Source organism: Cajanus cajan, chromosome 10 (assembly GCF_000230855.2).
Source record: "Cajanus cajan strain Asha chromosome 10, NIPB_CcT2T_4, whole genome shotgun sequence".
Taxonomy (NCBI): domain Eukaryota; kingdom Viridiplantae; phylum Streptophyta; class Magnoliopsida; order Fabales; family Fabaceae; genus Cajanus; species Cajanus cajan.
Genome location: NC_138526.1, coordinates 12763696 through 12785151, shown reverse-complemented (window position 1 = coordinate 12785151; position 21456 = coordinate 12763696). Strand labels below are relative to the sequence as shown.

The 21456-nt window shown below is 31.9% G+C and overlaps 2 protein-coding genes across 4 annotated transcripts; one reads left to right on the top strand and one right to left on the bottom strand.

The window, feature by feature from the left end:
• Positions 1–1004: 1004 nt before the first annotated feature.
• PDF2 (prefoldin 2) lies at positions 1005–5097 on the bottom strand. Of its 2 annotated transcripts, none has more exons than XM_020370074.3 (2): positions 4929–5097; positions 1005–1750 (listed from the first exon to the last, which is right to left on the bottom strand). In XM_020370074.3, exon 2 carries the CDS (start codon positions 1744–1746, stop codon positions 1300–1302), a length of 447 nt encoding a protein of 148 aa, XP_020225663.1. In that variant the 5' UTR covers positions 1747–1750; positions 4929–5097; the 3' UTR covers positions 1005–1299. The 2 variants fall into 2 exon arrangements, with proteins under 2 accessions (XP_020225663.1, XP_020225662.1); XM_020370073.3 differs by having other exon boundaries at positions 1005–1781; positions 4929–5095.
• Positions 5098–6166: 1069 nt separating this feature from the next.
• LOC109808571 (protein RBL) lies at positions 6167–10674 on the top strand. Of its 2 annotated transcripts, none has more exons than XM_083065157.1 (5): positions 6167–6295; positions 6433–6531; positions 8147–9234; positions 9316–9577; positions 10289–10674. In XM_083065157.1, the coding sequence occupies exons 1-5, from the start codon at positions 6277–6279 to the stop codon at positions 10462–10464; spliced, it is 1644 nt and encodes a 547-aa protein (XP_082921283.1). In that variant the 5' UTR covers positions 6167–6276; the 3' UTR covers positions 10465–10674. The 2 variants fall into 2 exon arrangements, with proteins under 2 accessions (XP_082921283.1, XP_082921284.1); XM_083065158.1 differs by having other exon boundaries at positions 6175–6295; positions 6413–6531.
• Positions 10675–21456: the final 10782 nt, after the last annotated feature.

Below are 21456 nucleotides of genomic sequence, written 5' to 3'. Positions count from 1 at the left end.
GGATATTTTGTTATATAAGTGTCACATTTTTGATGGGTTAAAGGATGTTTCAAATTCTTACTTTGATTAAAGCATTTCTTTCTCTCTCTCTATATATATAAGAAATGTTATTTCTTCCGATACAAATGGCCAAAAGATGTTTCGAATTATAAAATATTGAATTAAATGAATATTTTATGATATAAGATTGACAAGTGTTAATAAATTGGAGGATGATTCAAACTCTTACTTTCAAAAGATATAACATCTCTCTTTCTCTCTTTCTCTCTCTCTCTATATTCAAATAATAGAATTATTTTAGACCTTCTTGTTGCCACGTCTAAATAAGAACAACATAGACATGTCTACAAACACAGAAACAACCTAACCTTAATAAATTTTCTATCGACGTTATCCTTGAGCTTTGATTTTTCATTTATTCTATCATAGTACCCGATTGCTACTGATTTTGAGTGCCATAGTGTGTTTTTTCAGAAAACTCTTCACCGATAACCACCACGACAATCTTAAAACTATAAAAAAAAGAATTTCTATAGAAGCTAATTGTAGAAATTTTAACTTAATAAAGAAGAATCTTAATTTAATTTATTTAATTATTTTCCTATAAATATTATAGAAAAATTAATCTAAACAAAACTTAATTTAGTTGCATGATCATCACTCTTAGTACCCACAGTCCAAAGAGCCATATACATAATTTCAATTTATAGATATAAGTTCCTTTGGTTATAGGAGTGATCAGAGGTCTGAATAAACTTATAAGCCTGACCAATCCGATATATGATGAAAAAAATAAAACTAGTTCAAGATCAGTTCAGTAAATACATGTCAAACTCGGTTAATACGGAGTCAATTATTAAATTGAACCTTTCTTCCCCATTCACCTGACCCAACTATTGGCATGAAACTGTTCACACTTCACAGTATGACATGAATGCAGTGTCTTAAATCTTCTTTCCAGACTACTTTGCCTTTATGTTTCAAAAAAAAAAATTAAGCTAAAATTACTAAGAAAAAGTATTCTACTCTGGTGAAACATAAAGCTACATGTAGGAGACAAAATACCTCGATCACACGGCATATGTTCTAGTCTTGCATACAATTTCTACATGATCACGCGACCCAATGAAGAACAGTTTTTCTCAGCTCAATAAAATTAAACTGAAGGTCACATATCAAGTTATACTTGCTTTAGTCTATACTCAATAAAGCAAATCATAACACTGCCTGCACCCAACTGTAAAGGAGAGCAGAAAATTTCTGGCTATTAGTTTGAGGGAACACAATAAAATTAGGCAATCATTCACTTCCACCTGCAGGACCCACAAGAACTCCTTGAGCAGACCCCTCCTTCCTACCAGATTCATCCTTCACCTCAGCATCAGCCTTCCTTATCCTGATTTTATATTTAGTCTCAAACTCAGTAATTTCCTTTTTCTTCTTTTCCAATGCCTCGTTAAGCCTTGCAACAACTTCTTCAAGTCCCTCTTTATTTCGCTGCACAGCAGGCAATACCTCTTTGATGGTTCTCTCCACAAGCACTCCTCCGATCATTCGATAGCATCGTCTAGATTGGTCAAGTGGCTGAATGGCATTAATAACCAACGTGTGCTCACTAACTTCCATTTCCAGTTCAGTTATTTTGGAGTAAATTTGGTTGAGCTCAGACCTCATAGCAGCGTAGGTATTGGCAACTGCTTGTTCATTTATTGGTTCCTTGCGGTCACCTTCAGCTTTACTTGCCATGATTCTATGCAAATAGAAAATACACTATCCTCAACCTAAAGAAAGAAGAGTAATAACTAATAAGAATAAACGGAAGTATACTAGAAAATATTTTTAGCTTTCTATTTCTTTTAATTCACAGTATAGACCATTTTTTACAGTACTATCAATTCTATGAAGAGATATAGTGTAAGACGCAATAATATCAACATTCATATTTCGACAAGAATACAAAAGCTATAAACTTAATAAGCTTAGCCTATACTTATAAAATTCTATATAAGAATCTCAGACAGATAGAGTTCAACAATGAAAATTGTCTATTACCAAGTTTATGCAGTCAGCAATTACATTTTACATGTAAATAAACTACCCACCAAGGTGTTGGAATTGGTCAAAAACAACAAAAAAAGAAATGATGCGCAGTTCTTTCGTAGAAAAAAACAAGGAAATCAATAAAATTAAGGAAAATATAAAAATAGGAAAGCTAGGTGATTAGAGGAAGAGAACCTTTTCATTCTCCTATAAATACATGCTTAAACATTTTTCTTATGCATTCCAACCTTGAGAGAAAAGAAAAAGAGAGGAGAAAATATTTTTATTCTCTGGTTGTATTTGGGTAGTGAGGAGTGTTTGTAATTTCTCCTTTTATTATTAATATATTAGCAACAATTAGAAGAGCTCTATTATCTGTGTTATTATTCTGCATTTACATCGTTTCTCACGAATTTGATTATAAGAAATTTTTTTTCAACAACGGGTAGCAGAGCCAGTTGTTATTATTATAATAAATGGTTCAAAGGGAGTCAGATTTGAGTGGGAGCAATGGCTACAGATGCAGGAAAGATGAAAATTGATAAGTTTGATGGTGCGGACTTTGGCTTTTGGAAGATGCAGATAGAGGATTATTTGTATCAGAAAAAGCTGGATCAACCTCTCTCAGGAAGCAAACCAGAGGGCATGAAGGATGAAGACTAGGCTCTTCTTGAGAGATAAGCCCTCGGAATTATCCGATTGACGTTATCCAGCAACGTTGCATTCAACATTGCAAAAGAAAAGACCACAACGGGTCTTATGGTGACTCTTTCTAACATTGGGCTCTTTATAATTTTTTTCATACATATTAGAAAGAGCCACCATAAGATCTGTTGTGGTCTTTTGCAATGTTGAATGCATCGTTGTAGGTTAACGTCAATTGGATAACTCCAAGGGCTTGTCTGTCAAGAAGAACCCAATCTTCATCCTTCATGCCCTCTGGTTTGCTTCTTGAGAGAGGTTGATATAGCTTTTTCTGATACAAATAATGCTCTATTTGCACCTTTCAAAAGCCAAAGTCCGTACTATCAAACTTATCAATTTTCACCTTTCCTTCATCTACAACCATTGCTCCCACTCAAATCTGACTCCTTTTGAACCATTTATTATAATAATAATAACAACCGGCTCTAATACCAATTGTTGAAAAAAAATTATGCAAAATTTCTTATAATCAGATTCGTGAGAAAAAATATAAACGCGGAATAATAACACTGATAATAGAGCTCTTCTAATTGTTGCATATATATTAATAATAAAAGGAGAAAATATAAAGTGTTTACAAACACTCCTCACAACCCAAATACAATCGGAGAATAAAAATATTAATTCTCTAATATTTTCTCTTTCTCCTCTCTCTTTTTCTTTTCTCTCAAGGTTGGAATGCATAAGAAAAACGTAAAGCATGTATTTATAGGAGAATGAAAAGGTTCTCTTCCGCTAATCACTTAAGTTTCCTATTTTTATGTTTTCCTTAATCTTATTGATTTCCTTGTTTTTCTCCACGAAAGAACTGCACTTCATTCCTTTATTTGTTTTTTTTGATCAATTCCAACACAAGGAATGAACTTTGGAAGACAAATCTAACACAGACTAACATAATGAATGAAGAAGACAAGAAGGGAACACAATTTTTTAAGTTTTTAACTAGCACACACACACTCAAACACCATAAAAGCACACAGAACAGTTGAACAGATTTTAGAATAAAATATGGTTAGCTTGATGATATAAAGAAACATTCTCCATGCATTTATCATGATCCATTTGGCAATTTCTACCCTATGATCTATTATCCTAATTTTAGAGCTTAGATGCAAAGGGAATGATTACATCAGTTAACACAATCAATTTTACCAAATTAAGAATGTACTCATTACTACAAAGATCAGATAAAGGTGTCACAGGTTCTCAAGGACCATTTAGAGAACAAAGATGTAATGGCAGAATGCAGTGCCCGGACACCTTTAAAAACACCATCACGCATAGCTGCCTGTAGTGCAGCCAGAAGCCGATATAGCAGAGAAATGTGACAGCAGGCAAAGACTTCATAAATTTGTAAAAAAACGGACATTAGAAAATCCTTGGAGTATTAAAAGTTTAAAACTTTTATTTTATACCATAAGAAAAAAAATGAGCCATAGGCCTGATCAAAGAGGAATAAAAAAACAATGCAGGAATCAAACACACAATAAAAGAAGAACATGTAATGATAACTAAATTATAATGAACAAAGCAGCAAAATCTAAAAAGACATTTACAAACAAACAAATCACATGACCCATGAACAAAAAGTGAGGTGGAAGATAACAACCTGCGTGTTTGGAAATGGAACCACATTCCATCACCAGGTTATGACAAGTTTGACACAAAAGCCACACTGGGTAGCATTTACTTTGACATGCATGAGTGTTTGTGATGCAGTTCCAAACACACAGACAGTGATTTATGATCCCTAATTAGTTGCAGGGCATTGGATAAAGGTGGGTGAGGTTAAAACAGCAAATTTAACAACTTCAAAGAACATGATTCCATGAAAGTTGATACCAAAAGAGTAAAACAATTTTTTGTCACACAATTTTCATTAATCAGCAAGACAGCGACCATTTAGTAGCTCAATCATTAATTCAACTTCAATAGCAGAGTTTTGACCTTCAAAAAATCATAGAAATCAACAAACCCCACAATAATATGCATAGAATTAGATTTAAATTGCGAAAATCAATATCCAATGAACTCAAAATCGCCAAACCCCAAAACCCCATAAGTTAGATTAGTTCCATCTACGCAATGCCTAGTCATCAGCGTGGAACCAAGATTAAACCTTTTTCACGAATCTGAACAAATTGTTTGTTAAATTAAAAGGTAAGTAAATAAAAAGAACTTACGAGTTATGAGATTGAAAAGGTTAGGTTCAGAATCGAAACGTCAAAACGCAGAAGGGGTCGTAGTTTTGCTCCAGTGAGAGTAGAATACGAGGATTGAGGAAAAGCTTTCTTCTTATTGTATCCGTTGCTTCTGTTTGTGTTTATACTTTATTGCAGTTGCTGTGCTAGGTTAAGGTTATGACGCAGCACCAACCTAGTCAATTTCATCAAACCATCTTAATCTACGGCCCAAAATTATTGGGCCCAATTCTTTACGAAAATATATATTATAAATTGAATTTATATTTATCTGTTTCTAAATAGTAAATACTAATAGTGGATAATTTAAAGAATAATTATTATTTTTCTATTATATATTATGCACGATATGATAAAAAACTTGTTAAGTAAATAAATGCTAAGTTATATTTCTATTTTCATCTCTTTTTTTTTTTCTCCCTTAAATTTTATTGTTTTATTTTTTAATTCATAAAATGTATAATATTATATTTAATTATAATAATTAAAATAATTGTAATAAACATATCATATTAAAATTAATATCATCTGTATATGTTATTTTAAAAATTTCTCTAAATATTTTCATTTTTAAAATTAATTTTTATTGATAAATTAAGTTACAATAATACAAACTATTATTTATATCTATATTAATAATAAATGACATATCTTTTGCTGTAAAATATTTTAAATTATTTTTCTGTTATAATTTCTAGTGAAAAAAATACTTTGTGTTTTATTGATATTGTGTGAAAAAAAATACTTTGTGTTTTTATTAAGAAGTAAAGTAGTTTTGAATAAATAAAACAGTCAACTAAATATGTATAACAAAGAGATATATCATTTTTATTAATAATAAATATAAATAATAATATATAAATGATATTTTTGTGTAAATAATTTTTAAAATGATTTTATCCTTTATTTATTATAATAGTTACACACTTTTTTTTAGTGTAGCATAGTTCAATAATTTATTTTATTAATTTTAAAAAAATTATTATTTATCCAAAACTTGATAAACTAGGTTATAACTATAAAAAAAAAAAATCTTCTTCGATAATAAACAACAGTCTATTATTTAATTTTATTAAATTTATTTTTATTTATTTTAAAAATAAACAAAACATGAAGTGATTTTTAAAGTTTGTAAAAAAATGTAATTAACTTCAAAAATACACTTTGTGTGGGGTACCATTTGACCAAATAATAAATAAACATACATCATCGGCAGCAAAATATTTATAATTTTTCGCATATTATTCCCTCTTTCGTTCCCTAGTTCAATTTTGTTGGTCTCTCTCTCTCTCTGTTGCACTTGTGCACCTTGACCCTCTCTCTTGCAACCATGAACGCCTCCATCATTGGTTCGTTTCCTTCTTTTTCTCTTACTCTTTTCATTATCTCCATCTCGTCTTCCTTCTTCCATTTCTTTTCCTCTGCACATTTTTGTTTTTGTTTTTGTTTTTGTTTTTCTGATGCAGTGGTGTGCACCATAATGAAGATCCATTGCAGGGCGATTTCCCAGAAGTGATAGAAGAGTATTTGGAACATGGCTGTATGAAATGTATTGCCTTCAATCGCCGTGGCACCCTTCTTGCTGGTAACCTCTCTCTCTCTCTCTATTGTTTCGTTTCTTTCATAGTCAGCTGATGCTTTGGTCTTTTCTGGGTATTTTCTTTTAATTCATTTTCGTTGTAAGTTTTTGACTTCAGATTTTTTTAGCCCGTGTTTATGCTAATCATTTGGTTTTAGAAGATGGTTGTGGGTAAAATCTGTTTTTTATGTTTTTAAGGTCGATTTTAAGGTTCAAGTAGCGAACTTTAGTGACTAAATCCTCTTTTCCATGATGACCCAGATAAGAAAAGTACATTATTTTTACTCAGATTGTATATGTAAATTGTTTTTTTTTTTTTTTTTTTTTTGAAGTTTTCCTTATGGGGTTGATGTTGAATTTTGGGATTCTAGCTTCAAGGGTGCAGTCGCGTGTTTAATTTTTTGTGCCATGGCTTGGGTTTGTGTTGTTGGATTTGTGATGGTGAAATAGTAATGCGTATGCTATATGCATACATTTGCCTTACTGTGGTAATGGTGTAATACATGATGTGGTTAATGTTTACTTCACCATGATACTGGAATAAATTTGCGAGGCAGTAATAGGTAAGTGTGTGTGCATTTGGCCTTACTGTAGCCGCTCTGCTCTTGTCCTTCTTCCTCGCAGTTTTTGCATCTTTTGTTGGAGATTGTAAGCTGACTTTTGTTCAAATAATGCTCAATAACAGGGTTGATAATTACATTGCCATTTTATATACAGTTTGATTTGTTCCATTGTTTTTCATGTTAATCCCTAAGCTTCATATAGAAAAAATAAGCTAACTTTCTATGCAAGCCCCGTTCAATGTTATGGTTTGTTGAATTTAGAGGAGGGAAAGCCAGAGAACATAATATTTTAAGAGAGAATTTAGGGAATAATTATTTTATTCTTGTAGAAATTTAGTACATAGGTTCTGCACAGCATCCCATTACATAGACTCTTGGTATACTTAGCGGAGACTATTCTCTAGGATTGTAATATGTGATACAACTTCGTAGACACTGTCACTAACACTCATGAAAAATAAATGCATTTTAGCATTTGATACGTGAACCACACATTTCTAACATAGTTGATGGTTAAGTGTCTATTTGTAATTGTTGCATGTTCTGTAAAGTCCATGGTACGATTGGTTCAACTTTACAGAACCAAAGTTGAATATGATTGCATTGAAGGTAATAAGCTGTGCATTTGTTACTTTGAGCTTTGGTTTATAAAGATAGGAAAGTTCTATCAAATTCTTACTGAACCGTCTATGATCTGTCTCTCATCTCAACATTTGTCCATGTTGGAGCAACTTCCGTGAAGTTTATGTTTTATAGTATCCACTTTAGTTATGTACTACGCTAAATCTGATGGCTATTCTATTTTGTTATTCCATAATTCCGTTTATCAGTTTGGACAAGCATGTTAAGTTTAAAAAAATTGAAAAAACATTCTAATTTGCTTTTATGTAGACAAATTTTTTTCCATTTGGGATTAGATTAAGATTTCTTTTGAATTTGTGGTACTTCATTTTCTGAAGCACAATCTTCTTTTTCGTGCTGAGTATTATTTGTATAAATGTGGGTTGAGTAAATATTGTAGCAAGTGTTGAACTAATATAAAATATTTATTGGACCAGCTGGATGCAATGATGGAAGTTGTGTTATTTGGGATTTCGAGACCAGAGGCATTGCTAAGGTGCTTCGTGATGATGAATGTTCTTCTCCCATAACTAGCATCTGTTGGTCAAAGTATGGCCATCGAATTCTCGTTTCTGCTGCTGATAAATCATTAATATTGTGGGATGTTATGAGTGGTAAGAAGTTAACACGAATAGTTTTGCAACAAACCCCTCTACAAGCTCGTCTTCATCCAGGATCCTCAACCCCATCTATCTGCTTAGCATGTCCACTTTCATGTGCTCCAATCATTGTTGACCTGAACACAGGAAACACAACTTTGCTTAAAGTTTCTGTCTCGGAGACATGCAATGGGCCAGCCGCTCCTTCACGCAATAAGAGTTCTGATGGAATTACCTCCTACACACCAACTGCTGCTTGTTTTAATAAGTATGGGACTCTGGTTTATGTGGGAAACTCAAAAGGGGAAATTCTAGTCATTGATTACAAAAATGGTGAAGTGCGTGCCATAGTTCCAATATCTGGTGGTTCTGTTGTAAAGAACATTGTATTCAGCAGGAATGGACAGTATCTACTCACAAATTCAAATGATCGAATACTAAGGATCTATGAAAACCTTCTGCCCCTGAAAGATGAAGTCAGAGCCATTGATGACCTGAGTGAGCACCTCCACGATCTAAATAATATTGAGAAGTTGAAGGCTGTGGGATCCAAATGTTTAATTTTATTCCGGGAATTTCAAGATTCCATCACAAAGGTACACTGGAAAGCACCTTGTTTCAGCGGTGATGGTGAGTGGGTAGTTGGTGGTTCTGCTAGCAAAGGAGAGCACAAGATTTACATATGGGATAGAGCTGGACATCTTGTGAAGATCCTTGAAGGACCAAAGGAAGCTCTTATAGATTTAGCATGGCATCCTGTACATCCTATTGTTGTATCGGTTTCCCTGAATGGCTTAGTTTATATATGGGCAAAAGATTATACTGAGAATTGGAGTGCATTTGCTCCTGATTTCAAGGAGCTTGAAGAAAATGAGGAGTATGTAGAACGTGAAGATGAATTTGATCTGATTCCTGAGACTGAGAAGGTAGAAGGTTATTTATTAGAGATTGGTCAGGACATCCTTTATTCTTTTCACTCATTCTTTTTTGATGTTATATGCTTGCAGGTGAAAGTACCCGATGTTAACGAAGACGAGGAAGTTGACATTATAGCAGTAGAGAAAGATGCCACTTTCAGTGATTCTGATATGTCTCAAGAAGAGCTATGTTTCTTGCCAGCAACCCCTACTCGCGATGCTCCTGAGCAGCAAGAGAAGGGTGTGGAAACTTCTTCGAAGTTGTTGGACACTAATAATACTGGATCCCCTCTTTCAGAAGAAGCTGGACCAAATGGACATATAACGAATCATGCATCAAGTCCTCTTGAAGGTAATAACATCTGTGCATTATATGCTTGTTGTTGTAGTTAAGTATGTGAATTCTTAAGAATAAAAAATTCCAATCCTCTCTCTTCCAATAAATAAAAGGTATAGAATCATGATCATGTAATTTTTCCAGCAAATTTATTTCATGGAATTGACTTTGGAATTTGCAACTCAACTTGATTAAGTCTATTACCAAAAGAAATGGGATTATGACATGTCTCTGTTATTTTGAATGGAGAGAAAATGAGGGGAGAGAAAAAAAAATGGAATTTGAATTGAACAGAATGGAGGAGAGAAAATTTTGTTTCTTAAACTCAACCTTTCTCTCTGATTCTCTATTCATTTCCCCTTCTACCAAACAAAAAGGAAATTCATCATTATTTATGTATTTTTTTCTATCCTTTTCTGCTGTTTTTTTCTTAACCAAACATAGTGGAAATTCATTTGCTCTCTCTTCTTAATTACAATTCAGGACCAATTAACTTAGTGATTCTTTAGTCTCTAATTATGCTTCTATAAAGTTTCAAAGTCTCCCCAATTGTTTTTAGTGATCTGACTTAAAAGTTTCCCTTTTTATCCCCAGTGGGTGGTTGGGTTGTGAATGTATCTGTATTGTATATTGTATATTGTATATTGTGTATGCATTTTTCTCATATAGACCTGTAATGCTTATGATGCCTAAATCATAATATTTTATTTTTCTAATTTTATGAAGATGATGCTGGGCGCATGAAAAGAAAGCGAAAACCTTCAGAGAAGGTGTTGGAATTGCAAGCAGAAAAAGTTAAGAAACCCTCAAAATCTAGCAAACTGGCAAAACCTAAGAGCAAATCTTTGGTTGATCAGGATAATGGTAATGGTTTTCATGGTGATGGCCTTTATGATGAATAATTGTAGATTATGAAATTCTTGTTTGCAAAAGCACACTTCTATTATAATTTTTTTTGTCCCTATTTTTTTTTTTTTTCTAAACATTCTTTCCTTGCATAGCTTTATTTAAATTTAAACTTGCCTCCTCCCTCTTCATCCTTGACCTATGTTTCTAAGTTGGTGATGCTAGTGAAAGCTGGCGTGTCCTGTAATTCATATTTTTTGTGGCCATCTTCATCCTTGGTAATAGAGTTTTGTCTTGATAGGTTTTAGCTCATATGAATATGTTTGAATTGGCCAATGTTAACTTGTTGAACCATTGGTTTAGCAATACTAAATAATTTTCTCAACTAGTTGATCTAAAAGTAAATCATCTTATTAGTAACTTTACAACTAAAAAATATGCATGTGAAGGGCATCAAACGTTGCATATGTCAGTCTTGTTAGTTTTTGTTAAAAGAAAGAAACAAAGATCTCATTTTCTGAATATACTTAAGTGATAATTCCACCCAGCAGAATGAGTTTATTTATATACAAGAAAATTACAAAGATAATTAATGCCAAAGCAATTTACAGGAGAACAATTAAGATACCACTACTTCCTATGATGCATTGAACCTAGCTATACCAAGTATCTAGGCAACGGGAAGGAGTTATGATATCCTAAAATCTTCCTATTTCCAACACTCCTCCTCAAGCTGGTTTCCATTCCCAGCTTGCATATAAGTCTTTCAAAATTTGAACTGCATAACCCTTTGGTAAGAATATTTGCAAGTTTATTTTGTTAAGAGACATATGGAGAACAAATCAAACTAGAATGAAGCTTTTCCTTGATAAAATGTCTGTCAACTTCAACGTGCTTTGTTCTATCAGGCTGAACAGGATTATGAGCTATGCTGCTAACCGACTTATTATCACAATAGAGTTTCATTGGCCCATCCCTTTTGATCTTCTAGTCATCTAAATTAATTTTCAACCAAAGTAACTCACAAATACCTTGTGCCAAAGCATGAAACTCAGCCTTAGCACTAGACCGAGCCACTAAATTTTGTTTTTTACTCCTCCAAGAAAGGTACAATATCTAGTAGTGCATCTTCTATCAGTCACTGAATTTACATAATCAGCATTCACCATCAATGTAAGCCTCAAGAAATGCATTTCCATTTCTTTTAATAAGATTCCTCTCCCCGAGCTTCCTTTTAGATACTGCAAAATTCTATGAGTGGCCTGTAAGTGAACTTCCTTTGGAGAGTGCATAAATTGACTAACTAAACTTCCAACAAATGCAATATCTGGCATTGTGTGAGACAAATAAATTAGTTTTCCAACCAAACCCTGACACATCTTATCCACTACCACACTATCATTTGCATTACCCAATTTTAGGTTTGAACCAATATGTGTACCTACAAGTTTACAAGCAGCCTTACCTGTCTCCTTGAGCAAATCTATGACATATTTTTGTTGACATTTGAAAATGCCTTCCTTCGATTGGGACACCTCAATTTCCAAAAAAATATTTCATCTCCCAAGAGCTTTTATCTCAAACTCCATGGCTGGATGTTGACTTAATACTTGTCACTCCTTCCAATCATCACTGGTAATGATAATATCATCCACATACACTACTAATACAGTCACATGCCCTGAGGTTGAGTGTTTGATGAATAAAGTATGCTCTCCTTGACTTCATTTTGTATCCTAAGGCTAACATGACCTTGATAAATCTTGCAAACCATGCCTGTTGAAATTGTTTCAGCCCATACAAAGCCTTCTTCAACCTGCAAACAAAATTGGTTGTAACTTCATATCCTGAGGGGACCTCCATATAGATTTCCTCCTCAAGCTCCCCATGTAAAAAAAAAGATTTTTCACATTAAATTGTTGTAATTCCCTGCCATAATTTGTAGCAAGAGACAATATTACTTGAACTGTATTAATCCTTGCAATTGGAGCAAAGTTTCCAAGTAATGTATCCCATAGGTTTGAGTGAAACCCTTAGCAACTAACCTTGCCTTGTATCTCCTAATTGACTCATCTGCATTATATTTCACAGTATATATCCATTAACAACCCACATTTTGTTCTTCTTCAATGCCTCCATTTCTATATTCATGGCCTGCTTCCAATTTTTATGCTTTACTTGGGGAAGCTAATATATTGTAAAATTGGAAAATCAGAATTTGTTACCTTATCTGAAGGAGTTGGATTGGTCTCTTGGGCATGTGTTCATTCAAGAATGTTCTTTGATCTTCTTGTGTAAACCAAATTTTTTCCAAGCCTTGTATCATTTTCAGGTCTAGTTGGAACATCTTTATTAGAATTCAACTAAAATTGATGCCTCTTTTTCAGGATGACAAGAATTTAACTCAAAAGTGGGAAAGACAAGTGTTTTCGAAAAAATCTCGTTATCTTTCATAAGACTCTCCCCTTGAAGATAAGGTTGAGAGAAATAATTTTGTTCCTCATGAAAGGTGACATCACAAGACACATTAAATTTCTTAGATGGAGGATCATAACACTTATATCCTTTTTTTTTAGTATAGGAATATCCAACAAAGACACTTTAGAGCCTTAGGATCAAGTTTTCCCCTGTCTTGACCATTCACATGGACAAAAGTGGCACTCCCAAAGATCTTTGGTGGAAGTTTACTAGAGGTTGACATGTTAGGATAGAAAGAGGAAAGTATGTCCATAGGACTCTAAAATCCCAAGATTCTAGAGGGGATTCGATAAGTCATATATGTTGTTGTGAGAACAGGCTCCCCCAAAAATATTTTTGGAACATTTTTTCCAAACAACAATGCTTGGGTTTGGTCTAAGAGGTGCCTATTTTTCTTTTTGCAATTCTATTTTGTTAAGATGTTTGGAAACAAGAAGACTTATGAATTATTCCCTCCTTTTGGCAAAAAGGAGTTGACTTGATTAAAATACTCCTTTCCATTGTTTGACCTAAGTTTCTTTATGGACACACCAAATTTATTTTTAATCATTGAGGAAAAATTTGAAGACATTACCTACTTTAGATTTTTGTTTAAGTAAAAAAACCCAAGTGATTCAAGTTTAATCATCAATAAGAGTCACAAACCAACAAGCCCCTAATACATTTGGAATAGGAAATGGCCCCAAACATCATTATGAGCAAGATAAAAAGGAAATTAATTTTTCTTGTTACATGATGGAAAAGGGGACACACTTGTGTTTCTTGCACATTTGGAAATGAAGGTTGCCAAACAAGTTGCCACCTTGCCAAAAAAAGTCATTGGAAAAATTGATGGTGGCCAGAAAAGTCATTGGAAAGGTTGTCGGAAAGTCTGATAGCTTCAAGAGCTCAGTCAAACTTTCTAAACAAACTTGGTTTGCGGAAGCATAGCCCCCTTAGATTAGGAGCTCTTATACCATGTTAAAAGAAAGAACACAAAGATCTCATTTTCTGAATATGCTTAAGTGATAATTCCACCTAGAAGAATGAGTTTATTGATATATGAGAGAATTACAAAGATAATTAATGCCAAAACAATTTACACGAGAACAATTAAGATACCACTACTTTCTATGATGCATTGAACCTAGCTAGACCAAGTATCCAGGCAACTTGGAAAAATAAACATTAAAGGAGTTATGATTTCCTAAAATCTTCCTATTTCCAATAGTTCTATACATTGAATGGCAATTGTTTGGAGCAACAAAGCTTTGTTCCGTTATTTGGCATGTATGTGTCACATGTAAATGACAACAAAGCCAACAATAAACATCTCTCTCCATTACTCTCGACTGATTTACTCCATTCTCATACAAATGCTTAACTTCCAACCCCATTCTTTGAGTTGGATCTTCTTGTGGGTGGACTGTTTGATAGGGTTCCAACTGATATGATAGAAAGATTTAAGAAAGATTGAACAAATTGAAAAGAATTTAGGCATGAGCCTTTCTGTATTATTGAGTAATCCTTGTGATCAAAACAACCAGAGAAATACAATGAGGTATTCGAGAGACCTCTACTCTCCTAACAACTTTCTAATAATTGCCTACCTCTACTAACTCCCTTCCGTTAACTATTTAAAGACTATTTAGTTGCAATTGTGTACCCCCCCTCCATGCCTTATGTACAACCTCTTAACCATTGGTCTCCTATCAGTGTTGAAGTAAAGGGGGGCAGTTTTTTAAGGTTAATGCAAAATCCATGCCCTTTTTGCTTGTGTGTTTATTGAAGCATGTGTTTTGTTTTGTGGTATTCTTTTTGTAAAACTGCACAACTGCATTATGCAGTATGTTTTTTTTTTCTTTTTAAACAATGATGTGTGCTCCATTTTTTTTTAACTTGTGGTCCTGTGTAAAAATGTTTAATGTTAAAGTATTGTTTAAAGGAACTTTGTTTTAATATACAGATAATGAATGTTGTTGCAAGAGGGTTTGTCAAGGTAGTTGAAATTTTGCATAGGGGATTGTGGGATTGCATTACCCTATGATTTATCAACAGCAATCCTGTGCTGCATTTAAATTCATTTTTAGGTGATTTGTGGGTTTGCTTGGTATTGAGCTTAAAATCATCATAACTGGCTGATCTTATGGTGCCAAAAAAGGATCCTTTAATTGAGACCAACTCCTTGACCAACTTCATCAAAATCCTTTTTTTTGCTCATTTTGACCTCTCTGTGTCACTTCTCTACTTTTTGCTGTTCGGATTTGCATTCTATGTTCATCTTCTTCAATGTTATCAAATAACTGTTATGGCGCTGCCATAAAGGTATAACATGGCATTTTGAACCCCTCCACCATCTGTTATCCATTATTTCTTGTTATATGGTGGCATCAGCCATATTCACCATGGCACCCGCCATATTCACCATGACCATGGCTTCATGATGCTCTTGGTGGAACTTCTCCTTATCCTTTTTTTTTTTTTTTTTCTTTTTCTCGTCTTCTCCCTTACGAAGCTCCTAAGTTGCAAACAAACAACTACATTGAGCCTTCTTAGGCCACCAGACTCGCTGGCAACATGAACCATGGTGGCCTAAGCTCTAGAAAATTTTCTGGAAAACAAATCTAGTGGCCCGTAAGAGTTTTTTTTGTTTTATATTTGTTTTTTCTTCTTCCTTCCATTTCTTTCTTTTTCATCTTTTTTTCATTTCTTTAGATGTTCCTCATCTCTCTCTCTCTCTCTCTCTCTCTTATTCTCTGTGTGACTGTTCTTGTTCATTTGTTCTTTGTTTTTCAAAATTTTGGAATTTAGTATGTATTTTAGAATTTCATTATCATGTTCTCTGTTATGTTTTCTATATTAAACCTATAATGTTGTTCCCAATTATGTTTCACTTATAGCACAATGTTAAGCAGTAAGCACCCAACATTAAAGTCATGCATCCTAAAACTCTTATTTATTTATTTATTTTTATTTTGTTTTTAATATATATATATATATATATATATATATATATATATATATATATATATATCTATATATATATGAGGAAGGATCCGTTTACTCTAAGAGTAAGTCTACTTAGACTTACTCTGTTCAATAACTCATGTTTTACATCAAAATTCAATGATCTAACCGTTGAATTTGAAGTTCTTAATGTATAGACCAAATTTGCAAATTTTTATAAAATTTGAAAATCATTTGATATTTCGTTTCATTAATTCAAATCAATGTATAAAATGATTTTATGATTATCCGTCAATTTGAATTAATGAAATGAAGTATCAAATGATTTTTAAATTTTTAAAAAATTTGCAGATTTGATCTATGCATTAAGAACTTTAAATTTAACGGTTGGATTGTTGAAATTTGTTATAAAACATGAGTTATTAAACGGAGTAAGTTTACCTACACTTATTCCTGAAGTAAACGGGTCCTTCCTTTATATATAAAGTTCTTAATACATAGATCAAATCTACAAATTTTTAGAAAATTTGAAAGTCATTTAATACTTCATTTCATTAATTCAAATTGACAGATAATCATAAAATCATTTTATACAGTGATTTGAATTAATGAAATGAAGCATTAAATGATTTTCAAATTTTTTAAAAATTTGTAAATTTGATCTATGCATTAAAAATTTTAAATTCAATGGTTGGATCGTTGAAATCTGATGAAGAACATGAGTTATTGAACAGAGTAAGTCTAGGTAGACTTATTTCTGGAGTAAACGGATCCCTCTTCATATATATATATATATATATATATATATATATATATATATATATATATATTATTTTTGTTCACCATAAGTCGCCAAGCCTTCCACCATATGTTTATGGCAGATTTTTGGCTTATTGTTGTAGACTGTTATCCATTATTGATAGCCTTGATCTTCTCTCATTCTCTGTCTATTTTATGTTCGAGTGCATTTGATCTATGATTGGTTTGTTGGACTGGATTTTGTTCGACTGCTTCTGGTGTTTGGTTTCTCTTTTTCTTCTGCATTCTTCTTTGCTTCTGTCTTGCATCTCTAAGTTTGACTTGGGAATCACTAGTGCAAAAGAAGGCGCTCTGTGTCTCCATGGTATCTCCCTTTTAATGGACACATGTTAGTGAGAGTAGAATGTAGTTGTTGTAATTCAATAATAGTTTTAAGCAAAAAACTTTTTCATAAAAAAGACTTTTGTGATCTTTATTAATTATTATTGTGCAGTATTTATAAAGGATTAAAATTGTAAAAAATAATGTGTACACAAAAACAGATAATTTCATTTATATATAGGTATAGATTATTTCTAGAAATGATTAAAATTTGTTTGGTTGATCATAAATATTCTTAAAAATACTTGTCTTATAGGAATCAAAAAATTTTAGGTTCAGTTTCAATAGAACATTCCCATCCATTTAGTTATTTACCATAATAAATGAGTTAATGAAGGTAACACTTTTATTACAGAATTCTTTTTTTTTTTGTTAATACAAGAAAGTTAGATTCCCATCTCCATGAGAAACATAGGTAAAAAAGATTCCTAGGAAAAGATGTTTTATTTTTTAAGTAACAAAACCAATATGAAAAACTAACATTCCTAACTTCAAATTCATGGAAAACTAAACTTCCTATATACTAAACGTCTCTTAAAAGTATTATTGAAGGAAATGAAAAACAAATAAAACTTAAAGAATAATTTTGTTAATACATTCTAAAATTTATTAACTATTATCGCTTCCCTTCAAATCCAAAATCCTCCTAATATTGGAAGGGAAGGGTTTTAGCCCCCTCATTTTTCATCTCCTTTCTCCTCAAAATGTTTGAACCAATAAGATAAAATTAAAAAAAAAATCCTTCTCCCCTTCATTTTGTTCTAAACAAATCCATTTTCAATGAACAAGTCATGGAGAACCAATTTTTGATCTCCATTGCTAATCCTTTCATTCAAAGTAATTAAGTGTGGAAATAGGCTAGACAACCTGTCAATGTCAGGGCCTGCAACTTGGCATGGTCTGGCTTTCTTATTTGTCCATGCTTTAGGCTTGATATGTTGACCAGACTTTGAAACAGGTTAGGCATAAAAATTAACTTGTAGCTTTTAAACAAGTCAAACTTAGGCTGGACCAGGTTAGTCTTAGACCTACCAAAGCCTGACTTGACATGTTTTTCTTCTATTAATAGTTGACAAGTTCTTTAAGACGATAGCTGACATTGCTGAGGAATAAATGATTGAGTAAAGGAGAAAAGACTATATTTTACTCCATGTTTTACTCATTGGCTTGATTTAGGAGGATTTTGTGAGGATAGCAATTCATCGAGATACAATTTCAATGAGGAGAAAAAAATTATAACCTACATCTATTTAAATACTTCCATTTCTCTACTATTATGCTTCACAAAAGGAAAATATTTGGTGAGTCCTGCCGTTACTTGCTTTACCTAATCTTACCTAACTTTAGGATGCCTCAATGACAACAAGGAGCATTGATTAGAATCTCATCAAGTCTATTGAAGTCTAGGTTTGCAAATACAAAGGATGAGAAGTCTATTGAAAATATGATTATGGATAAACGGTTTTAGAAAGGCATTGTGATTTGTTTGAGGGGTGCTTCTCTAATCAAAGTGCATTGTTTTGTTGATTTGGAGGAGAAGTTAACCATGGAGTTGATATGAGGAAATAGATTGGGCAAAAGAGAAAGATACAAAATGCCATGTCAACAAAAGGTAAATAAATTAGCAGTTATAGCTTAAATTTTGGTAGTCTTTGTTTGAAAAGTAATTTTTTTGTCGTTTAAATGACTTAAATATGTTTAGTCATTATAAAATGACCGAATTTTTATTTTAGTCCCTGGAAAACTTCTTCTTTGTTTTTCATCATTCTAAATTTTGAAATCATAAATAAGAAAATTTTGATTTTGATCTTAGTAAAATATACTTCAATTTTTATCTTTCTAAAATTTAAAGTCACTATTTTTTATCCCTAACATTCATCTTGAGGTAGATGATTAAATTTATTTTAATGATGTATAAAGAATTTTATAGGTGTCAAGTGCTAATATAATAGTTAAAACTAAATAAAGCAACTCTAACTTTTAAAGGAATGAAATATAAGATCTTTTTTATAAAGACCAAAATCAAAATATATTTATTTTAGAATAATTAAAAACATATTTAGTCCACTTAGATATATGCCTCTGCATGATATCATTAATAAAAGATGAGAGAAACAACTCCAGGCAATTGCATGCTGTAACCTACCACCTTAATCCTCAATTGCACTAGTTTTGGATTTTGATAGCCACGATTGTAGCTAACACCAAAATTGAATAATAATGGCGTGAATCTTATGGTAATGAACATAGAGATTTAAAGTTTCCTATTCAAATATTAAAGTTTGACATGCAGTTCCCATGGGTGAGTGTAAGCATAACTTAGTGCCTTTGACAAGGTAAAATTTTAAAAATATTAATCATATTTCATTTTTACCTACTGCTTGCAGTTAATTATTTGCTTTTTTTAGGTCCATATACAAAGAAATGAACCCATTAGAAACAAAAGGTAATGAATGATTTGTTTTTGTGATGAATTAGCCATGAAGCAACCTAGGAAAACTAGTGTATAATATTGATATTCTTTGGATGAAAATGGGGTTATGGATAATGGTGGAAGTTCATCTAACATATGAGAGTTTAGATATAGACAACTTGAATATTCCAAATAAAGAAAACCAATCAGAGGGAGAGGAAGCTAATGGTGGTGATTATAGTGTCACTCCTTTGATGATTTGAAGATTCTTAATTTTGATGACGACCTTGACGGACATGGAGAGATGCCATAGATAATGAAGGAGATGAATATCATATGGAAGATGATTATTATGATTAGAGCTTGAATAATTTGCTAGTGTTGGACTCTTTGCCTTTGCTTATGGAATTTTAAGTAGTAATCAAAACTTGTAATTTAGCTTAAGTTATGGGTTTGAGACCAAGTTGTATGTGGCCTTTTTTATGTGTCCTCATTGAAAGTTTACTCAAATGTTGTGATGTTGAAGTTATTTGAATGAGCATGTTTGAATTTGATTTTATATTGAAGATCTCGCAATTTGTTTACGATTAGTCAATTATACGATTTAAGTGTTCATTACTTCTCGATTTTAGTAGGATCTTGATTTTAACTACTTTGAGAATAATCTTAATAGTGATCCAAAATAATTTTAAGTACCTACAAAAGAGGTTCAATCCATTAGAATAATTACAAGAATTGAAGAAAAGGGGTATTTTACTTCTATGTTTACTTACAAGAGTATTGTTTTATGAAAATGATAAAATATGGATTTATTCCCTTCACTCGTATATTGACTCTATTAAGAATTGTACATAAAATAGATAAATTTGCTATATTTTTGGGTGTATCACTTTTATAGTGACCAAAGTTAAACTTAACTAAAAATTAAATTATAGAGCAAGCTTTAGAATTAAGCTTTATTTTTCATTGAAATATATTGAACTCTTTTCAAAATAGTTCAATTTGTATAGATGAGATGTTATTTTGTTTCAAAATCTGTCTATTATAATCATAATTCGAAGTACTCTTTCCTGTATTCATGAAAAAAAAAATTATTCAAATTTTAGCAATTAATATCCTTTCAAAAAACATTTTTTTTTCTTATTTGAATTGATAGTAATTCTTTTATTTCTGTTTTTTTTTGGCATGGCAATTAAATTTTAACTTACAATATTCATCCAACCTAACTCGATTTTGATATGAAAAAATTGCTTTAATAAGGAAAGAAATGTATAAATTGGGGGTTATGTTGAGTTTTCTCTATTGTGAGTTAAAGATTTGGGATGTGAAAAATTGTATAATTATGATACTTAAGGAATTAAAATTATATAGTTGTGATACAGACTAAAATTGTTTCATTAAAATTTAGGGGATTAAAATTGTACGATTACGATATTTAAATAACTAAAATTATTTAATTAGAAACCTTAACAAAAAAAATCACACAATTATAATAGTATAAGGAGGAAAAAAGGCTAAATAAAATATAATACTTTAAATAAATGGTTTAAATTAAGGAATCTAATTTAGTAGATTGAGTAGCGTGAGTTGTTGTAAACTCCCTTTAAATCGAGTTTGATTAGATTTCTATGACTTAAAAACATAGATTATTTAGATATTCATCTATAAGAAATTATTATTGAATGAGTTGAATATTTTTTATTATAGAAAAAGTGCACATTTTACACTATCATCCAATCATAGATCAACATCTATTGTAAGCAGGGGTGGGTATACGGACTGGTTCGACCCGTTTAAGGTCCGATCCGTAAAACCCACGTTTTATACAGGGTGGATAAGTCCGGTCCGTAAAATAAATGGACTTCTTTTTTAAGTCTGTATCCGGCCTGCCAAAATCCGCAGATAACGGACGGTCCACAGGCCTAAATAATGGTTCAAAAAAAATAAATTTTTAAAAAATAAAAATATATAAAATTAAAAGAAAAAATATTTTTTTTATTTATTTATAAGCTAAATTTTATCATACTAAATTTATCAATAGTTAAAATAGTTTAAAATACTAAATATTAAA